Source organism: Polypterus senegalus, chromosome 1, assembly GCF_016835505.1.
Source record: "Polypterus senegalus isolate Bchr_013 chromosome 1, ASM1683550v1, whole genome shotgun sequence".
Lineage (NCBI taxonomy): Eukaryota > Metazoa > Chordata > Cladistia > Polypteriformes > Polypteridae > Polypterus > Polypterus senegalus.
Window position 1 is genome coordinate 229,388,382 of NC_053154.1, and position 23,329 is coordinate 229,411,710.

At 42.1% G+C, this 23,329-nt stretch overlaps 1 protein-coding gene across 7 annotated transcripts in view; it reads right to left on the reverse strand.

Annotated features, from left to right (window-relative positions):
- Window positions 1-23,329, reverse strand: part of c1h10orf90 (chromosome 1 C10orf90 homolog) — a 286,251-nt gene that overhangs the window by 133,753 nt on the left and 129,169 nt on the right. For 2 of the 7 annotated variants that reach the window (XM_039770084.1, XM_039770074.1), the window contains exon 1: window positions 7,798-8,086. The exons of the other annotated variants lie outside the window; for them this stretch is intronic. In XM_039770084.1, the coding sequence (XP_039626018.1) occupies window positions 7,798-8,071 (274 nt within the window). In that variant the 5' untranslated portion in view covers window positions 8,072-8,086. Of the gene's footprint in view, window positions 1-7,797; window positions 8,087-23,329 lie in introns of those variants that run through there. 7 annotated transcript variants of the gene reach the window in all.

The following is a 23,329-nucleotide window of genomic DNA, read 5'->3' on the forward strand; positions in this document are numbered from 1 at the left end:
TGTCTGTCCCACAATATATGAAAAATAAATAAATGTTTATAAATTTAAATATCTGAATTGGAAAAAGTGATGATCTGAGAAATATTGATCCATTCTGGTCAAGCCATGAGACCTTGGAAACTGCCAAAAAATGTAATTCCACATGCAGGCGAAGCCTGTGGACACAACCAGCAGGAAAGCCCCGCCTAAGATCAGAGGTAACCTGGGCAGGGGTACAACACTGCGGCCAGATATGGTGCTATGGGCTGTAGGAGAGATATCTGCATTGGTGGTGTTTAGGAGCCCGGTCGGGAAGCCCCTCTGATTGATGGACGGGGGAGAGGACTATGTTCACAGCAATACCTTCCCCGGAATACGAGAGGGCAATCCCCCTGGATTATATCGGGGCCATGGGTTTGGAGCTTAGAAGCTCATCCCTCCTGGGTCCCATGGCCACCACCAAGGTGCGCCTGGACAATTCTGGAGCTCTGGACTTCAGCACTTCCACCACACCCAGGAGTACTGCCGGAAGAGGACCAAAGAGCACCTGGAGCACTTCTGGGTGCACAATAAAGGAGGCCGCCTCACCCCGTTCAAAGAACCAGAGTCAGGAGGTGGAGGACAATGCTTGCTGGAAGGCAGAAGAGGAGAAAGAAAGAAGAAAGAGAGAGAGAAAAGGGACTGAGCAATATTGTTAAGCTTGCTACCATTTATTGTGTTCTGAAGTGGGGAGTGGGAAATAGAGCTGCCCCATGAAGAAATAAACAGTGTGCTGTTTTGTAGCTATGTGTCTCTGAGCCTGTCTGTGTCCAGGTTTGGGGAGCTATATGAGAACCAATATTCCACAGTGGTCAAACTTACAGTGCCATGTGAGGATGGGCTAGAGGCAGAGAGGAAGAGAGCCAAGTATGCACATCTGGTGGCAGAATGCAGAGTGAGCAGGTGGAGTGCAAGGCTGTGCCCTGTGGAGGTGGGAGCTAGTGGATTCATTGGCAAACCAACATCATGACTGCTGAGGGATTTTGGGTTATAGGGGAGTAACCTGTATAACGCAACCAAGGAGGTATTGGAAGAGGGAATGAAGGTAAGCAACTGACTATTGTTGAGATATCATGAGATAGGGTAGCTGCTAGGAGTTTCAGGGAGACGTCCCTGTTTACTGTCTCACCAGTGGGAGATGTTCTGGGATAAAGACAGAAACATCTTTGGTGGCTCATGACCCTGCAATAAAAAAACAGGAATTGGTGGAGGTATGTAGCAGGTAGAATAACATCATATAAAGACTGAGTTGTCCACAAAACATTTCAGTGGAACTCTCAAAAGAAAGGACTGGCCTGAAAAAATGAGAGCACTAACTAGACATAGAATTAAACAAGGTATTTATTTATCAGCAAGAACTGGCTTCTAAGTAAGAAACAGGTTAGAACGAAAATGGTGGTCCTGCAGGAAATTAATTTGAGCATGTTGATCATCTGTTGGCTCACTTTGTTTGTTTGGCTACTGGTTGAGAAAAAAAAGAAACAATTATGGGCTCTTAATTTTAAAAAGCAAGTAATTAAAATTAAGGCAAAAAAGTATGTTGCCTTAGCAACAGTAATTGGTTACTAATTAATAAACTGGCTGGAAGAAAAATCTGCAGTCCTCCAAAGACTCCCCAAAGCTGTCATGGGACCCCATGCTACCTGCATTTCTGGTCTTAACCAAGCCTCCCTTTACAATGAAAATAAATGAAGCAATGAATTTCACTTTGTGCAAACAAAACTTGACAAGCGCTGTACCGTATTTGTAGAAATATCTTCTGGCATGGTTGATAAAGGCTTAAAATGATCACAACTGCAGTTGCAAAATACAAAAGCCTAGGAAAAATTGCTAATTTAATGTTCTGATAATTGTTTACAATGCATTATTGGCACAAACATATGCTGACTGGATTAGCTGTCATTTATCATTTGCACATGCTGTGTTTATATAGGGATTGGATATACAGTAAGATATCTATTCATCAATCCATTTTTAAACCACTCAGTCCAGTTCTGTTTTGCATAGGCCAGAGGCTTCAAGCACTAGACTGGAACCTGTCTTGGATAGTGTGATAATCCACCATTGTGCACGCTCTGATATACGGTCAGTTCAGGAACACAAATTAATCTTACATGTACATCTTTGGAATGCAGGAAAAAAACATGGAGTACCTGGAGAAACTGGAAGAACGTGGAAGAGCATGCCAACTCCTCATAGTGACCTTGAAGGTAGTATCCTGACTCTGTAAGGCAGTGATGCTAACCATGGATGTGCTACTCATTCAGACAAAAAAATTGGATTTAAGGAAGAATATCTGTATTGTAAATTTCTCTGGTGTTAATATAATAGCCTAACCCAATAAGCTGCCGGCTGATTCACCTTGTTGAAATCACTGTGTGATTAATCAATGAATTCACCATGCTACAATATATAAGCAACCAAGTGTACTACTGTATATCTCTTACTGATTTAAAGCTGACAGTGAGAAACAGAACTGGGAAATAAATCACAGTCGGGGACAGGAAGAGGATCATAACCAGAAAGACAAGAAGAACCAAACAACTTTAGCCAAAACACAAAACAAACTCGTCGTCAAAAAAGTCAAAAACTCAGACTACCAGAAGAATGAGAAATGAAGCAAAGGTTTGGACTTTTGATTTTAAAAGAATTAAATCCAATTATGGATACTTGAAGCTGTGATGAAATCGTCGTGCCACACAGGGTCCTACCCTCTGTAACCAAGAGAGCTGTCAATGACGGAAATACAAATTGGAGAAGTGGTAAATAGATTTAATAATAACAATAATAACAAAAAAACAACTCCTCTCAAGAGAGAAATAAATGTTATTAAACTTAGTCAGAAAGATACATCTCCTCCTTGAGCCGTCACCTTATCGTGGTGGAGGGGTTTGCGTGTCCCAATGATCCTAGGAGCTATGTTGTCCGGGGCTTTATGCCTGGTAGAACCACCAAGGCAAACTGGTCCTAGGTGAGGGATGAGACAAAGAGCGGTTCAATAAACCTCAATGAAGAATAAAACTTGGACGCGTTTTCCCTTGCCGACGCGGGTCACGGGCCCCCTCTGGAGCCAGGCCTGGAGGTGGGGCTCGATGGCGCGCCTGGTGGCGGGCCTGCACCCATGGGGCTCGGCGGGCACAGCCGAAGAGGTAGCGTGGGTCCTCCTCCCCATGGGCTCACCACCTATGGGAGGGGCCAAGGAGGTTGGGTGCAGTGTGAGTTGGGTGGTGGCCGAAGGCGGTCTGATCCTCGGCTACAGAAACTGACTCTTGGGACGTGGAATGTCACCTCTCTGAAGGGAAGGAGCCTGAGCTAGTGCGAGGTCAGAGGTTCGGCTAGATATAGTCGGACTCACCTCGACGCACAGCTTGGACTCTGGAACCAATCTCCTTGAGAGGGGCTGGACTCTCTACCACTCTGGAGTTGCCCCGGTGAGGCGCCGAGCAGGTGTGGGCATACTTATTGCCCCGACTGGAGCCTGTGCATTGGGGTTTACCCGGTGGGCGAGAGGGTGGCCTCCCTCCCGCCGGGTGGGGAAGGGTCCTGACTGTTGTTTGTGCGTATGCGCCGAACAGCAGTTTGGAGTATCCACCCTTTTGGAGTCTCTGGAGGGTTGCTAGAGGGCATACCTTCTGGGGATTCCCTCGTTTTGCTGGGAGACTTCAATGCTCACGTGGGCAATGACAGTGAGACCTGGAAGGGCGTGATTGGGAGGAATGGCCCCGATCTGAACCCGGCGGTGTTTTGTTATTGGACTTCTGTGCTCGTCATGGATTGTCCATACGAACACCATGTTCAAGCATAAGGGTGTTCATATGTGCACTTGGCACCAGGACACCCTAGGCCTCAGGTCGATGATCGACTTTGTGGTCGTGTCGTGGACTTGCGGCCATATGTCTTGGACACTTTCGGGTGAAGAGAGGGGCGGAGCTGTCAACTGATCACCACCTGGTGGTGAGTTGGCCGATGGTGGGGAAGATGCGGTCAGACCTGGTAGGCCCAAGCGTGTTGTGAGGGTCTGCTGGGAGCGGCTGGCAGAGTCCCCTGTCAGAAGTAGCTTCAACTCCCACCTCCGGCAGAACTTCAACCCGCCCCGAGGGAGGTGGGGACATTGAGTCGAATGGGCCATGTTCCGTGCCTCTATTGTTGAGGCGGCTGACGGAGCTGTGGCCGCAAGGTGGTGGTGCCTGTCGTGGCGGCAATCCCGAACCCGTTGGTGGACACGGCGGTGAGGATGCCGTCAAGCTGAAGAAGGAGTCCTATAGTGACTTTTTGGTCCTGTGGGTCTCTGGAGGCAGCTGATAGGTACCGGCAGGCCAAGCGGCAGCGGCCGGTTGTTGCTGAGGCAAAACTTCGGGCATGGGAGGAGTTTGGAGAGGCCATGGAGAGCGACTTTGGACGGCCGAGGAGATTCTGGTCCACCGTCCGGCGTCTCAGGAGGGAAGCAGTGCAGTGTCAACACCGTATATGGTGGGGATGGTGCGCTGCTGACCTCGACTGGGCGTTATGGGTCGGTGGGAGGAGTACCGAAGACCTCCTCAATCCCACTAACATGCCTTCCAATGAGGAAGCAGAGCCTGGGGACTCTGAGGTGGGCTCTCCCATCTCTGGGACTGAAGTCACCGAGGTGGTCAAAAAACTCCTTGGTGGCAGGGCCCGGGGTGGATGAGATACCGGAGTTCCTTAAGGCTCTGGATGTTGTAGGACTGTCTTGGTTGACACGTCTCTGCAACATCGCATGGACATCGGGACAGTGCCTCTGGATTGGCAGACCGGGGTGGTGGTCCCCTCTTTAAAAGGGGACGGAGGGTGTGTTCCAACTATAGAGGGATCACACTCCTCAGCCTCCCTGGAAAAGTCTATTCGGGGTTCTGGAGAGGAGGGTCCGTCGGATAGTGAACCTCGGATTCAGGAGGAACAGTGTGGTTTTAGTCCTGGTCGCGGAACAGTGGACCAGCTCTTCACCCTTAGCAGAGTCCTGGAGGGTGCATGGGAGTTTGCCCGACCGGTCTACATGTGTTTTGTGGACTTGGAAAGGCATTGACCGTGTCCCTCGGGAATCCTGTGGGGGTGCTCGGGAGTATGGGGTACGGACCCCTGATAAGAGCTGTTCGGTCTCTGTACAACGGTGTCAGAGCTTGGTCCGCATTGCGGCAGTAAGTCGAGCCCGTTTCCAGTGAGAGTTGGACTCCGCCAGGGCTGCCCTTTGTCACCGATTCTGTTCATAACTTTTATGGACAGAATTTCTAGGCGCAGCCAGGGTGTTGAAGGGGTCGGTTTGGTGGACTCAGGATTGGGTCACTGCTTTTGCAGATGATGTTGTCCTGTTTGCTTCATCAGGCCGTGATCTTCAGCTCTCTCTGGATCGGTTACAGCTGAGTGTGAAGCGGCTGGGATGAGAATCAGCACCTCAAATCCGAGCATGGTCCTCAGCCGGAAAGGGTGGAGTGCCCTCTCAGGGTTGGGGGAGAGATCCTGCCCCAAGTGGAGGAGTTCAAGTATCTCGGGGTCTTGTTCACGAGTGAGGGAAGAATGGAGCGTGAGACAGGCGGATCGGTGCGGCATCCGCAGTGATGCGGGCTCTGCATCGGTCTGTCGTGGTGAAAAAGGAGCTGAGCCGTAAGGCAAAGCTCTCAATTTACCAGTCGATCTACGCTCCTACCCTCACCTATGGTCATGAGCTATGGGTAGTGACGAAAGAGCGAGATCCGAATACAAGCGGCTGAAATGAGTTTCCTCCGCAGGGTGTCTGGGCTTTCCCTTAAAGATAGGGTGAGAAGCTCAGTCATCCGGGAGGGGCTCAGAGTAGAGCCGCTGCTCCTCCGCATCGAGAGGAGTCAGATGAGGTGGCTCGGGCATCTGATCAGGATGCCTCCTGGACGCCTCCCTGGTGAGGTGTTCCGGGCACGTCCAACGGGAGGAGGCCCGGGGAAGACCCAGGACACGCTGGAGGGACTATGTCTCCGGCTGGCCTGGGAGCATGGGATTCTCCGGAAGAGCTGGAAGAAGTGGCCGGGAGAGGGAAGTCTGGGCCTCTCTGCTTAAGCTGCTGCCCCCGCGACCCGACCTCAGATAAGCGGAAGAGGATGGATGGATGGATGGATGGATGAAGAAAGATACATGATAAGAAAAAACACTGTAATATTAGCCCCCAAGAGGGGTGAGAAATAAAATTTACAAACTGATAATTCACAGCATATCTGTGCACTGTGAATTGGTGTTAACATCAGATTGGAAGGCCAGCACCGACTCCACTAAAAAAAAAAAAATAGCAGTGGGTAGGTTTATATAGTCATTATTATCACGTGAACAGTGCAAAGTGAAATTCACCATCCGGTGCCATGAAGATCTTCTGGTATTTTAAATAAAATGTATTATTATTATTATTATTTTAGAATGTGCTGGTCAATTTTCTCTCATTGCACCTTGACCAGGGAGTGATGCAGCATAGAAGGATTCTACACAAAACTAATTGTTTATTTGTATGCCTTTCAATTAAACCATGAAAGAATTTTCAAAAGAGCATTCAACTGATCAATCAGAAAACTGTTACAAAAAAGTTTTTGGTTTTGCATATAAACGTAAATATCCTTTTATTTATGACTTTCAAAGCTGTCACTCTGCAGTGTTTTGTTCATTTTTCAAATGCAAATTTGAGACTAGTGTGGATTAGCTAAGAGACAGTGATTTTTAAGGTTTTTAAATGGCAGCTGGGAAGACATTCCAAGGCTATTGTCCTTGCAAACAAGACCCCTGATGAAGATGAGGCCTGTTGCTGCGCAACCAACTTAGGAGTCCCACTTTTAGTTGCTTCCCGCAGAGCGACTGAAGCCACCTACGCACTGAAGGCAGTGACAGCAGGGAAGTTCCATGAGAAAACACTTACGCAGGGATTCCACATTTATTAAATAAAAAAACAAAAAGAATAATCTTAATTGATGCTATAGCATTTAAGACACTAGCATTTGAGAACTGATGCTGATGTAACTCCTTATTTACATTCTACATTGCAGGTTACTATATCAGTCAATTAGGAATGAAGAAAATAACCCCTTATTAAACCAGTTTAAGTGCTTCTGGCAGGCACTGTTTTTGTATTACTAATTGGCGATTCTTAGTGGTAAAATGCTTTCTTTACATGCCATAGAAATGCTAATTTAACTTAGAAATCATTTCTAACTAATGGGAATGGAATTTAATGAACACAGTACAATAAATGTGTATGCTGTATAAAGATAGATGCTACTGTTTACAATTACCACAAATAAAAATAAAAATAAAATAAAACATGTTCAGTAAAAATGGAGTTTGTCTCCTGAAGCAGAGAAGACATTTGCTAATGCCATTGTAAACTTTTGTTGCCAAGGAAACAGAATAATGTTGATCAAAATGTAAAAGAATATTAAATGCATATTCAAACGTTAAATTCTATTGTATGATAAGTGCTATTAAAATATGAAATGAAGGCCAAAGAGTGGCAACACATACTCCACTCCACTTCAGAAAATAATATCTTCCATACTGGAATCTGGCTTTAATCTTATCAAAAAGTTTATTATTCCCTAAAGATAACAAGCTTAAAATGAATAAATTAAAACATCATATGGCCAAAACAGATTCTTAAAAAAGAAAGCACTTAGCACACTATTTATCTGTTAAGAAAAATGACAGAAGCCCACGCCATTTGTGGATTTTCCCTGTTTATCAATTGCTGTTGGCTTATGCAGCTTCTCACAGTTTGCTCACTCAGTAAAACAGAAACAAAAAGCAGCAACTTACCAGAATACGGAGTGTTGTCAATAAGATAAATGGGATAGACGGTGAGAAATACCTTGGACACAAAGTACTTGGCTTCTAAGTTCAACTTTTCCTCGTAAGCCGTTTTTAAGGATTCAGAGCCACATCTGAGAGCAAGTGCCACCATTTCTAATGTCAGAAATGTCATCAGCAACCGGGCTGTCTGTGGCTCATCTTTCAAACAGTGAGGTCTAAGCTTTAAATGCAAGCACACCAACTTCAGGCGTAACTTAAGACAGCTAGTGTTCAGCTTCATGGCACAGCAGCATGAATAATTAAGGGCCAACTCGGCATTCCATCCAGGCGGGGGCTGTTCCACTTCTAATTTGTTTTCACATTTTATTTGCTTTCAGATGCCCTTTTGAAGGTGCCGGGGTTAACAGTCTTCATGCTCTTTTCACACTGTTTTTCTGTCTCACCGTGAGGCAGAGCCCTAATAACAAGGGCTTGAATGTCTGTGCTTTATGCAGTGCATGTCTTCTTTGCCTTAATGCCATTATATTAATGGTTTTTTTTTGTACCAAACACTAAAAAAGGATTTCATTTTAAATATGTAATAATGATGTTGTGAAAGGAAAACAGACCTAAATGAACCCTTCAAAATGATTTCATAATTAAAATGCAGAAAGTTATAATGTTTCCTTCAGGAAAAGCTGCAGGTGTTCCTCACTGGGAGTGAAGCAAACTTTTTTGTTGAATGCTTAGATGATTTCCTAACTGCATGGTGCTGTAACGGAAAAGGCCACCAGCTTGATCAGACGTTAAGGGTCAAATAGCGTGAACTAGAAGGAATGCGTTCATTTGTTAGGACCTGGTAGCAAGTCTCTCCTAAGCCAGTCTCCAAGCTGTTCCCAGTTGTGATGTAGTTTGCAGCTCTGGTCCGTTAGCAGCTGTGCACTGAAATTCCTGCCAATTACAACAAGCAGAGGTCTGCTCTGGAGAGACGATTAAAACTTGGCCTTGAGTTAGTCTCCTGGCAGCCTCTGTTAGTGGAGAAACAAAATGCACCACACATCGTCAACATTTGTGTGTCTTCTTCTTAATTGCCAGTGTGGGCTCTTACATTTCTTAATGCTGGGAAAAAAGTATTTCTCTGACCGTACAGGAGTTTGAATTTCTTAGACAGAATTCAAGACTCGGTTTTCTTTTAATCAGTAATACAATTGGGCTTGTAAGGCAGGTTGACACATTAATCAGAATAACCCTGAAGGCATTTACTGCAATGGATCGGTTCCTTTTCTGTGACTGTTTCCTGCTTTGTGCCCAATGATGTCAAGGTTGGCTTTGGTGTCCCACCAGCCTGAATTGGATTAAGTGGTTTTGAGAATGCGCATATGTGTGTATTTAGGTATGGAGTCATTTATGTACAGAAAAACGTCAGCTTAATGGATTTTATATGACATTCAATTATAACTGTTCTGTTAGGTGGAGGATTAAGGATTACTCAGTCTACAAGGGGTTGCTAGGGGTACACATAGCAGCAAGGTGACACGGTGGCAAAGGAATGATTCATATTTATATTGACCGCATATCAAATTGGGATTTGTAAGCACTGTTACAAATGACCCAGTCAGACTATTGCAAAATAAAAAAAAGTTTGATGAATTGTCTCTGTCGATAAACATTTAGAATTTTGTATATTTGTATATGTATTCATATGTTGTGTTAAAATAACTTCATTACATGTTGGAAACATTTCAGGATACATATTCTTATACATTCGTCAGTTTACTTGTTTGGAAATTTATCCATCAAGCAATTTCAGATTGGTATATGGTGGCACTATGACACAACAATTTATTTCCCGTATAATCCAAAATCAGACAGAAAAAGTAATTTTTGAGAAAGGTAATTGAAGTAAATACAATACACAAAATGGAACACAAGTAATTCTCTTCACAGAGCTAGATGATGAATCTTTCATTGCCATCTCAGAAAAACAATATAACAGTACAGACTACTTTGTTCTAGGACAGTGCACCTCACCAAGTGAGTGACAACTCTCAAGACACAATGCAAGAGTGGATTATACCACTCACTATATACACTATTACAATAATTTATATTTTCTATAGTTTTTTTCTTTTACTGATGAATGAATGAATGATTGGACATTTGCATAACACAGGACATATGTAGTGTGAGCCACTAGGGGGCGTACCGCCACCCTAACCCAGACACAGACAGGCAGGAGACAAGTTTTGCCACACTCTACACATTTATTTACAATTTTCACCAGTATGCACAACATAACACTATTCAGTCACTTCTGCCGCCAGTCCCTTTCCCTCCATTCCTCTTCAGGCTTTGTCCTGTCCTCCCGACTCCAGCCACTTACGGAGTGAGGCTGCTCCTTTTTATAAGGCACCTGGATGGACTCCGGGTGTGGTGAAAGCATGACCAAAATTTGGACCTGGAAAGGTTCATGCGTCCCCTGGCCGTGGCCACAGGTTCCAACAGGGTTGAGCCTTCATGCTAATAATCTGTGGTCCCACTGAAAACCAAGTGGGCTGGCCTTCTATCGTCCCGGGCAAGAAACTGTCCTAGCAATCCTCTTTCCCCAGGTCCCTCCACACTTTGGCCTGGCCGGGCAAGGTCCCTGGCCATCCGCCACAGTAGTAGCAATAGTAGTTGTATTAGTAATAGTACTGTCATGTATACAGAGTACAGTGAAATTCTTACTTGCATGTTCAAACAAAAGGCAATACTTGGCCACTCTCTGGCACTATGATAAACATACAGTATTTAACAAATATGAATGTAAACAAACTCTGTTTTCAGTTACGATTCAGGGAGTGGATATAAAGGTGGTGTGCTCCTACAAGTGCTTAGGGGTCCACATCAATGACAGGCTGGACTAGTCTCACAACACAGAGGAACTATATAAGAAGGGGCAGAGCTGGCTCTTTTTCCTTAGGAGACTGTGTTCCTTTAATGTGGGAAGTGACACCCTTCACAACTTCTATAACTCGGTGATGGCCAATAAGATTTTCTACTCTGTGGTATGCTAGGCTTTAAAAATCATGTCAAGGGAGGCTTACTGAATCAGCAACCTAATTTAAAGGGCAAGCTCAGTTATGTTATGTATGCAACATTTTCTTGACGTTAATTTCTGCCAAAATCCTGATGAGCGTAAAGAAAACATCTGTATTGCTTTTACATGTCATTCATTTAACGTTCTGGAGGACCGGATATGTCTCATGGCTTGGTTTTGCAAACTGGCAGCACCCAGCATCAAAGCAGTGCTACTGCTCCTGTGTGGTTTCCCTTTGTTTTTAGATTCACATCTCTGACGCGGATTTATCAAATACACTGAAATTAACTGCATGTTGTTTATTAGTTTAAGGCATCTGATTGTAATCAACCTATAACAATATAATGGTGCATGGAATTGCCAAGCTATTCCAAATGCCATAGCTGCATTAGCATTGTTAATCTCGGTGCACCATTTAGAGTATTTTAACCCACTGTATCTGAGTGTGGAATCACACCTCTACAGTAGCTTATCTGAAAGAGGATTATCGGGATACAGCACCTAGCACACGCTGCCTCAGCCATGCGAAAATTCTATTTGAACGCTTCAGAGCATTTCCTGTTGGGTCATGGCAGTCTCATCGAGCTCTAATTGCACTCAATCAGTCCATCAAGTGCTCCCGGTAGAACTGTTTGTAGTTATAAGTACAATTACCTCACCTTAAACTAGCACTACACTTGTAATATTGCACAACCTGAGCCACTTATGCTTACATACTGTATTGTATATTTTTCATTGTTTTTTATCATATTTTTATTATTATTATTATTATTGTTGTTGTTTTATCATTTTATAGAAAAATAAGATTATGGAGGATTTGCATATTGAATATGTACCATACAATACCAATAAAGGAATTTAATTCAATTCAATGGAAGAGAGCGCATATTTACAAATGATGACAACTGGCTTCTAAGTCAATTTAGATTTCCAAGCATTATCTTCTTGGAGTTCTTGATATCATTTTAAGATGAAATGCAGTAAAGTATGCATATTACATTATACAGATAAATTTTCAACTTCATTGTAGTAGCAATGAGCTGGTGCCCTGTTTTGGGATCGTTCCAGCCGTGAGCTGCATGCTTGATGGGACTGGCGCAACCCTGGATGGATAGAATAATTAAACATGTACAACGAAGATCTTTCAATGTTCCTTAAAAGTTTTGATGAATCGGCGTTCTAAGCTTATTGATGGCTTGACATCTATTTATTTATTTATTTGGTGACTGGTTATTTGGAGAAAGAAAAAGAATGACAGGAATTGGGGGTTAGTATATTTGAAGGAAACAGTACTGCCGCAATAAATTATTTCATCGAGGGTTGCACATGGCGCAGCAAGCACTTTGCGGGTGGCAGTAACAATCTCTGGACGGGGAGCCAGCACGTTACTACCACTGCGCCACTGTGTTCCTATGTTTTATACATGCTTTAATTCCTATCATCCTGAGAATGATATTAAGTATACATCATAGTATTTAAATTGTTCAGAGAGCTCTAATATCATGAATGTAATGTATTCTGTGTCCTGTTGCCGTAAGAGAAAGCCCGTTTAAGAAGCATGCAGTGATGCACACACACAAAGTACATTGAAGAACACATAGAATACAAGCATTTAACATGCTATTTTAGTTTCGGTGAGATTTTAGAAACTAGTAAATTAAATCATTTTAAGATGAAGTTTACGATGTTCTACTTTAATGACAAAATAAACTACGAGATTGAAGTGGCCATTTTGACCTTTATTTAACTGTGTCCCTATTTTTTTTCTTTTCTCTGTACCCTTACGCTTCCGTATGACACTCAGACGGTGGGCAATGACTTGCCTTTTTAAGGCAACTTTGATATCTAGCACAGAGCTCATCAAACATCCAGGCGCCCCCTGGTGGTGGAAATAGGCCTCGGTAGGGTTGAGTTTCCATTCTCCAAACTCGTGGCCCAGCTGCAAGCCAAGGGGGGAGCCCTCTAGCGTTCCAGGGGAGATAATGTCCCGGACAAGCTCTCTCCCCCAGTTCTTCCACTTTTGAGGCATCCTGGCTGGGTAAGCACTGATTCTCTCTCTCTCTCCACAATACCTCACAATTCCTCTCACCACCACAATACCCTACTGCAGTCAAGTGTTGCTCTTCTTCCTCCCAGCTCTGACTCACATGGAAAAGAGAATGCGGTCCCTTTTATTGAGGACCCAAAAGTACTTCCAGTGCCAGGGCTGCTGCCCGTTGGAAGTCCTTCTGGGTCATACAGAAGTCCAATGTAGCAGGGAGAAGTTCTCTCTGCAGCACCCTTTTGTGGCACCAACAGGCCCCAGCAGGGCTGCTCTGCCAGACTACATCTCCCAGCATTCCCTGCTGGTTTCCGAATGGGCACTTATATGGAGGGCTGCTGCCATACGCTAAGCAGTCAGAGGGTGAATCCTGTAGCGGCGGAAATGTTTTGTCTACCTAAGTCACCATATAAGGAGGATTTTTAACACTAGGAGGTCAATGTTCAGGTCTAATAAAACCAACTGATCCATATTTCACAAACCCAATGAAAGATAAACCTTAAACCCCACAGGTTAAAGACACTCTAGGCTTTATGATAATTTCCCTTTACAGTTAAATACACACAACTATAATCTGGACTATAAGTAGGCATTTACCAGAGGCACACAAATGTGAATGTAACATCATATTGAAGTCAATTAAGCGCCACTACAAAATGAAACTTAAACGCCTAGGTCACTCAGAGTGGATTCATTTACCCAAGACTTGAACGCCCGTGTGGACAGGATCTAACAGAGAGCCAGCACGTAGCTAATAGAGTGTCATTGTGCAGCTACTGGCTGTGTCTGTGTCTGTTTTTAGCTGTAGAGAGAAAACTTTGACCCCACTGTGCATAACATTTGTTACTGGCGTATTATAGGTCATCTCTATTGTTTTTGCATTCAGAAACGCTTATCGATACAAGCAGAAAAATCAGTTGCACCAATTCAGCAAGACGCAGTCACATTCTGTCTGAGAAGATGCTAAAGTGTGAAGGACAAAAAGAGTGCAGGGAGGTGAGCTCTGGAGTGCAAATGAGCAGTAGGAGGAGATTAAGCAGGAGCTACCAGGTATGATGCAGAAGTTCAGTCCTCTGCTTCCTTTGTGGAGGATCTGCAGTAACTAAAATGTCAGAGAGATGACGTCGCTGCCATAGAGTTAAAACAAATAAATAAATACTCAAAAAACAAAATATTGAAGTACAAATATGTATAGAAATAATTACAAGCTAAAAACAAAATGAAAAATTCAGGGCACATGGATACCCCATGCTTTCAGTAAGCTTCTTAAAAGCAAGCATATAATGCTGATCATGTAAGACAGAAAACCTTACTTCTTAGGTGCATTTTGGATGTGTTGTGCTCTTTATTAACTATCAACACACAAAAGAATGGTAGTTTTTATATTTGATATACTGTATATACAGTATTCTTAAGCCTCCTAATATTTCTTCATCACTATGACTATCATCTGTCACCTCCAATAAGGTGTTATTTTTTGCACTATATTCTTACTTTATTCTTTACTTTATTCTAAGTTTTTTATCCCATTATATAAAAAGGGTGACTGGGCAGATCCAAGCAGTTATAGGCCAGTAAGCTTAACATGCATCATAGGAAAATTATTGGAAGGAATTATTAAGGATAAGATTGAGAAGCACATGGCAAGTACAGGAGTTATTAGGAACAGTCAGCATTGGCTCAGAAGAGGGAGGTCGTGTTTTACTAACATGCTGAAATTTTATGAGGAGGCAACAAAAGGATACGATCAAAGTGAATCTTATGATTATTTATCTGAACTTTCAGAAAGCATTTGATAAGGTGCCACATGAGAGGTTGGGCATCAAGTTAAAAGAAGTGGGAGTTCAGGGTGATGTTTTTAGATGGGTGCAGAATTGGCTCAGACACAGGAAGCAGAGGGTGATGGTGTGAGGAACCTCATCAGAACTGGCCAATGATAAGAGTGGTGTTCCACAGGGGTCAGTGCTAGGGCTGCAGCTATTTATAATAAATATAAATGATTTAGATAGGAATATAAGTAACAAGCTGGTTAAGTTTGCAGATGATACCAAGATAGGTGGATTAGCAGATAATTTGGAATCCATTATATCATTAAAGAAGGACTTGGATAGCATACAGGCTTGGGCAGATTTTTGGCAGATGAAATTTAATGTCAGTAAATGTAAAGTATTACACATAGGAAGTAAAAATGTTAGGTTTGAATACAGAATGGTGGTTGGGAAAATCGAGAGTACACCTTATGAGAAGGATTTAGGAGTCATAGTGGACTCCAAGCTATCAACTTCCCAACAGTGTTCAGAAGCCATTAAGAAGGCTAACAGAATGTTAGGTTATATAGCACGATGTGTGGAGTACAAGTCCAAGGAGGTTATGCTCAACCCTTATAATGCACTGGCGAGGCCTCATCTTGAGTACTGTGTGCAGTTTTGGTCTCCAGGCTACAGAAAGGACATAGCAGTGCTAGAAAAGGTCCAGAGAAGAGCGACTAGGCTGATTCCAGGGCTACAGGGGTTGAATTATGAAGAAATATTAAAACAGCTGAGCCTTTTCAGTTTAAGCAAAACAAGGTTAAAAGGTGACATGACTGAAGTATTTAAAATCATGAAGGGAATTAGTACAGTGGATCAAGACTGTTATTTTAAAATTAGTTCATCAAGAACATGTGGACACAGCTGGAAACTTGTTAAGGGTAAATTTCGCTCTAACATTTGGAAGGTTTTTTTTTACACAGAGAATCAAAGACTAAGCTACCAAGTAGCATGGTAGACAGTAAGACTTTAAGGACTTTCAAAACTTGACTTGATGTTTTTTAAGAAGAATTAAGCGTATAGGACTGGCAAGCTTTGTTGGGTTGGATGGCTTATTCTCGTCTAGATTCTTCTGATGTTCTAGATCTGGACTAAACACCTAACTCTCTTTTGTTATCTGTATTCTATTTACTCTTCTCCAGGCGTCCCAATTACCAGAACACATAGCTAGAAATTATTATACTCACATCCCTTGAGTCAGTTTTTGTATCAATACATCTGCCAAGGCACTTGCCTTTGATTGCTACCCAAAGCACCACGAATTCTACATTAATGACACCTCCTCCTTCTACAGGTGGCGAGTCCAATGTCATGGAAAGGTGGACCAGCTTTTTGCCCTCACTAGGACTTTGAAGGGTTTATTGGAGTATGCCCAACCATTCTAAATGTGTTTTGTGGACTTACAAAGGACATATGACCAATTCCCTAAGGGTATCCAGTTAGGGGTGTTTCAGAAATATGGGGCCTTCTGTTGTGTATAAGCAGAGCAAAACCTTGGATTGCATTGCTGGCAGAAATTCAGACTCGTTCCCGGGGGGATTGAGATTTATTTAGGGTTGCTCTCTGTGACCAATTCTGTTTATAGTTCTTATAGCCAGAATTTCTAAGCCAAGGAGCCGAGAGTATCAGGTTCAGTAACCTCAGGATTTCATCTATGCTTTTTGTAGATGATGTGTTCCTTTTGAATTTAAAAGGCTGTGTCCTATGATGTGCACTGGGGCGATTTGCAGTTGAGTGTAAAGCAGCTGGGATGAGGATCTGCATCACTAGATCAGAGGTCATGGTTCATAGCTGGTAAAGGGTACAGTTCCCTCTCCAGGTTGGGGATGAGGTGCAAAGAGAATGGGAGATCGACAGGTGGATCGGATCAGCTTCTCCAGTTATGCAAACATTGTACCGGTCAGTCTACATTCATACCCTCACCTATGGTCACAAACATTGGGTGGTGTCTGAAATAACTAGATTACAGATACCAGTGACAGAAATTCGCTTTCTTTACAAGGTGTCTGGGCTTAGCCTTAGAGAGAAGGTGAGTAACCCAAACAATCAGAAGGAGCTCAAAGTAGATCAGCTGCTCCGTTGAATCACAAGGGTCTGGTTCACACATGTGATTAGGATGCCTCCTTGACACCTTGCTGGGCTAGTATTTAGGGCATGTCCAATGGGAAGGAGACCCCCGGGAAGACCCAGGACATACTGGAGAGATTATATCTCTTGGCTGGCCTGGGAACACCTTGGTATCCCCTGGAGAAGGTGAAGGGGATAAAAGGACACCTTGGCATCTTTACTGATAAATGAATGAATATATTATACCCAACAAAATCAACAAAGTATAGATCTAGCCCCTGATCTATTTAACCATTTGTGTTTTCTGACTTCTACTGACTTAGTTATGCCGTGTTTTGAGAGACCTTTACCTTTGAATTCCACCTCCAGTTTCCTTTCCCTTCTGTCAATAACATGTCACTACTGTTTTATATATTATGAACCCTGATTATAAATTATAGCTTGATCCCATAAATGCTTTCCAATAGAAATGGTAGTTGTGGCAGACGACCAGGGACCTTGCCCCACCTGGGCCTGCATCAGAGAAGGACCAGGAAAGGGGCAATATCTCAATATCTTCCCTGGACACAAGAAGACACCCCATCCAGTGGGCTGACTGGATGGTTCCTGAGTCCTGGAGGACAGCACTTCTGCCACACCAGTAAGTGCTGCTACTCCAGGAACTGTGTACTAAATTAAGGCTAAGGTATGGCCATTTAACCATGGACGCGAGGGTGAAAAAGTGTGCACAAATTTGGAAACAACTTCCTGTAGAACAAAAACCATTCAAATTCTCTCCGTCCCAGGTTAATGTGCCACCCGGCCCCACCTTATAATGGTGATGTGTTGGATTTATTTCACTGTGACAGATACTTTAACTAGAAATAATCAGGATTTTTTTTTAATTCCTAGTATCACATTTTACACTGAGGACTGTAGGTTATATGAGTATTTACAGAAAAAATATTTTTGATCAGTCCTTTTGGAAATTTTATTTAGGTTGCATTAATTAAAAATTCTCCATGTCAGGAAATGAGCCAACTTTATTAAACTGCATCGCCACAGCTCTCATACATATGAATCATTACAGCATGAAGCAGTAATGTTCCCACTGGCCATAACAGTTTCCAGGAACTGATCAATAAAGGCAAATATGCAATTACACTTAACCTATAGAAAATTAATCTTCTAGATGGAAGAGTGTTCAGTAGCTGCAGAGAGTAAGAAAAAAAACTGCAGAGCAGATGGACTGCAATACATTAGAAAAATGCACTAAGTAATGAACGCAATTCAACGCCTATTGCACCTTAATGCACAAAGATCGGTTGGTAGTAGGAATCTCTATTTATTGTGATTACTTAATAAATATCTGTGCAGTATCTTTACTTGTTTTTAATTGTTTCAAAATCTCTTGAATGGCACCCCTTGTAAATGAACTCTGTACAATGTATACAAAGTATACAATGATCAGTCACTCAGTTATATTTTATACAGTGCCTTGCTAAGCAAAGTTCTAAAGCAGTTTACAACGCAATTCATAATATAATGAAAGATGAAGCAATGCAATGACTACACAAAAGAGTAACTCTAAACAGTGCAGTGTTGACAATAACTAAAAAAAGTCACCGATAGTAAAATGAACAGGGAATTGCAGGTAATACAAATTTATTGACCCTTGCAGTTTAGTATTAGTGAATAATAATAATACATTTAGTGTGTAAAATATACAAACATCCACAAAATTTATAAATGAATATATTATATATTGTGTGGATGCCCCTATAATGGAAGGACCAGGGGAGAGAGCCTATTTAATGCCTTACCTCCCCCAGAACACTAGATGGCAGCCTCCCTGGCTTGTAGTGGGGCCACCGGTTTGAAGCATGGTAGCTCAACTCTGCTAGAGCCCATGGCCACCACCAGGGGGCATCTAGATGATTGTTGAGCCTTTGGTTGCAGCAGTGGTGCCACACCTGGAAGTTCTACCAGAAGACAGTCCTGAAATACCTGGAGCACCGGGTGCCCTATAAAAGGGGCCGCCTCACTCCATTCAGGGAGCCAAAGTCAGGTGAAAGAGGATGAAGCTTGCTGGAGGAGGAGTGGATGCAAAGACAGGGGAAGAAAACTGTGTTTGTGTAGTGCTTGTGGGAAATGGGGAAGGCGTTTCCCACAAGACAAAAAGGAAAAAAAAAGCGTGTGTGTTGCACTTGTGTCCTGCGTCTGTCGGGTTTGGGCAGAGGGAGTACCCTCTAGTGGCAACAAAATCTTATAAACAATTGCAAACATATCAGCTCAAAATGAGGGGCATCCATCCAAAGACCTTGGTCCATATCAACAATCTCAAAGGTTCAGCATATCCCCTGTGTGTAGTTGTGATCAGATGCAGAAGCTTGCATCAGGCATCACAATTCACAATGGAGCTCTGCCTCTTGCAACACGTTTCAGACAAAGTCAGTCCTTCATCAGGGCTCTAGAACCCTGTTTGGGATATAGCTGCATATTATCAATGTCAATACAGTAGGCCTACTACTATGTTACAATATTTAATTTCAAATATTGGTACAATAAAGGTAATACTCACAAAATGACAAAGTATCAAGAGAGGGCCAACCAGTGTGTTAAATGTAGATCTCAGCAACAAAAATGATTACTATATATTAAAGTCACAGTCTAGGGCAACAGTAAACAAGTGAAAGAATAAATGAAAGGTACATAATATTAATACATACTGATGAACAACTGACCTACAATACAGGTCTGACTAAGACAGGAAATCCAAGCTGGCTCGCCGACTCCTACAATGGAGATTCACAAGAGCTGTGTTTACTCTTGCCAAAGAGTCAAAGATGACTGCTTAGTTCAAAGAGCTCATTTAGCCTACCTGGAGTAACTGTTCCCTATTTGGAGATCTAGTATGCTTCTCTTCTTAATAGGAGATTGGTGTAGTCTCTGAGGTGTGGTCTATACTTAGCAGCTCATTTGACACTTAATTAATGGTAGTGTACTATTCATACAAATTTATTATCAAATGTTAGAAAGAATTCAAAATGAGGCAATTTCAAACCTTCAGACTGTATCATGTGTTTTATGTACTGTAGATCTCTCATGGAAGCATTATGGTAAGACACAACTCGCTGGATTAGGTAACAGAGATTAACCACTGAGGTACAACTGTTATGAAGTTTACAGCGACTGTTCATGATAAAATATGCCATTACCACTTTTGTCATCTTCTGTCTTATTTAAAAGTACCATGGACATTGTACAAGATTCACCAAAGTATGCACGATGAGTTGATTTTTAACAGTAAAATTTTATAAAATCTTGCTAATAACAAATCTGCCCTTGTCATTAAACACACATGTAATATCTGTATATCTTGTAAAACTCTGTTCTCCTCTTGTTATATATTAGGCTAATATACATCAAATGGCAGTGATCTGAGCCTCATTGAGCTTCAAAATTGGGGCTCTTCATGAACATTTATAAAATTTTGCAAAAGTTTAGATAAACTGTGAACAGGACAGACATAATAAAAAAGTAAACTGAGTACAAAGAGTGCAAAACCATAGTGGGGGATAGAAGTGGTGAGCCGACAATGTTGCTATATTATTTATCCAGGGCTGCTCTCTGTGACCAGTTCTGTTTAAAGTTGTTGAATTTCTAAGCCAAGGAGTCGAGAGTGTCAGGTTCAGTAACCTCAGGATTGCATCTATGCTTTTTCTAGATGATGTGTTCCTTTTCAATTTAAAAGGCTGTGTCCTATGATGTGCACTGGCGTGATTTGCAGTTGAGTGTAAAGCAGCTGGGATGAGGATCTGCATCACTAGATCAGAGGTCATGGTTCATAGCTGGTAAAGGGTACAGTTTCCTCTCCAGGTTGGAGATGAGGTGAAGAAGGAATGAGAGATCAACAGGTGGATTGGATCAGCTTCTGCAGTTATGCAAACATTGTACTGGTCAGTTGTGGCAAAGGTCTTGATTGACCGTTCAGTCTACATTCATACCCTCACCTATGGTCACAAACTTTGGGTGGTGTCTGAAATAACTAGATTACAGATACAAGTGACAGAAATTCACTTTCTTTACAAGGTGTCTGGGCTCAACTGTTATGAAGTTTACAGTGACTGTTCATGATAAAATATGCCATTACCATTTTTGTCATCTTCTCTCTTATTTAAAATACCATGGGCATTGTACAAGATTCACCGAAGTATGCATGATGAGTTGATTTTTAACAGAAAATGTTATACAATTTTGCTAATAACAAATTTCATTAAAAACACATGTAATATCTGTATATCTTGTAAAACTCTGTTCTCCTCTTGTTATATTAGGCTAATATAAATCAAATGGCAGTGATTTGAGTATCATTGAGGTTCGAAATTGGGGCCCTCCTTGAGCATTTATAAAAGTTTGGATCAGACAATGTCTGTTAGATAATCTGCGAACAGGACAGACATAAGAAAAAAGTCTACTGAGTACAATGAGTGCAAAACCATAGTGGGGGATAGCAGTGGTGAGCTGACAATGTTGCTATACTATACGATGAGGTTTCATTACAAGTTGTTCCATGATGACTTGTTCAGTAAGTTTCTGTTGTAGCCTTCATTTGCATAATCTTAGCCCATCAGAGGTAGTCAGACACTCGCTCCTGTGAAGCTGATCATCCAATGTGACATGCCCAATGAGTGAGACCAAGTAGCTTAAGGGGTGCAACACACCATAGATGCACTATGTTACAAAAATAAGTCTCACATAAAAGATTATTTTTTCTTCAGTTTGCTTAAGGCCACAGTTAATGTAAATATGTTAATAATCAATGAATATGCTGATGGTAACGCAGTGGTAGTGGTACCACCTTGTAATAAAGAGTCAGGGGTCGCATCCTGGGTGTTTCATGCATAGAGTTTGCACGTGGGCCCATATGGTTTTGCTCGGTTTCTCCCACAGTACAAACACATGCAGGTTAGGTGAACTGGCAATGCTAAATCAGGCCTGATATATATGTGTGTGGTGTGTTCACTCCACAATGGGCTGGCATCCTATCCAGAGGATGCTCTTGCCTGCACGTGATGCTTGCTGGGATAGGCTTCTGCCACCCTCTACCCTGGAGAAGTGGGTTTAGAGGACAGATGAATCAACAAATACTATAATATGTCCTACCCAAAGCAGCTCTCACTTGCACATGGCCTGTCCTAAAAACAGAGAAATATTCTGTACATTTTCAAGTACAGATTAGTTTATTGTTGCCCATTTAGCTTGACAGGTTATTTCAAGTTGTATATTTTCTTTACAGTATTTTCAAATTTTACACACTTGTTAGCTACTCCTGTTGGCAAAACAGTTCCTCAGTAGTCATCCCATGTGTTTGAAATGGTAGTACAGGCATTCTGGTTGCTTATTATGTCTAGCTGTACAAACAGCAGTACAGAGGTTTGAGGAAATCTCCATCACACGTCACACTCACTCCTGTGACAAAATATTTAAAAATAAAATATCGGTCTTTTTTATGAAGCATATCCATCCATTTTCCAACCCGCTGAATCCAAACACAGGGGTCTGCTGGAGCCAATCCAAGCCAACACAGGGTGCCAACCCACTGCAGGACACACACAAACACACAATAGGGCCAATTTAGAATCACCAATCCACCATGTCTTTGGACTGTTGGAGGAAACCCACGCAGAACTGCAAACTCCACGCAGGGAGGACCCGGGAAGCGAACCCGGATCTCCTAACTGCAAGGCAGCAGCGCTACCACTGTGCCACTGTGCTGCCCTTTATGAATCAAATAAATAACAAAAAAACATTCAAGCTTTAAAATCAGTTAATTAAGTCACACCAGAATGTTATGCTATTGCTATGCGTACATTTTCTAACTTGCTTATTTTGCCACAATTAAAATACGTAGACAAACAAGCTTAAAAATCTGAAGTTTTCTGTCATTTAAGTATCATTAAAAACATTTGCTTACTTTCATGTAATTTTGAAGTTTTAAATGTATTAATACACATGAGACTTCCTTCATATTGTAAATTTATATTATGAAGAGTTTACCATATTTGACATGGAATGGAATGTAAATATGTACCACTACAGCTGAGAGTCTAAAAAAAATGCAGTTTTTGTCTGGTTCATCTGGCAGACCCCAAACCTAACTGTCAAACTCCACCCTTGATTAGATGTACAGTAGTTAGATGTGATCTTAATTTGTTTATTTCCTAACTTGGCTATTATTATGAAACAAGACATATATTTACATTTTTATTTTGTGCACTGAATACTTTCAGTTTTATCATTACTTCAGCCATACACAAAAAAACAACAGGCACTGCTCCTGTATTAATAAATAGATAGCTAAAAAAAATAATTGTATATAACTACTTGTAAAAAAGCAATCTTCTGTAATCCATGTATTAAATTTTCAGTATCCTGTAATAATTAAATTGTGAAAGTCCTCCTTCAGTGACAGTCCTGTTTGATTATTCAGAAAGTATATTCATCTCAGCAATTTTGTAATTATACACTAATCAATTCCCCATAACCTCTGTGGCATTTGCTCAGTATAGTTGCTTATGCATT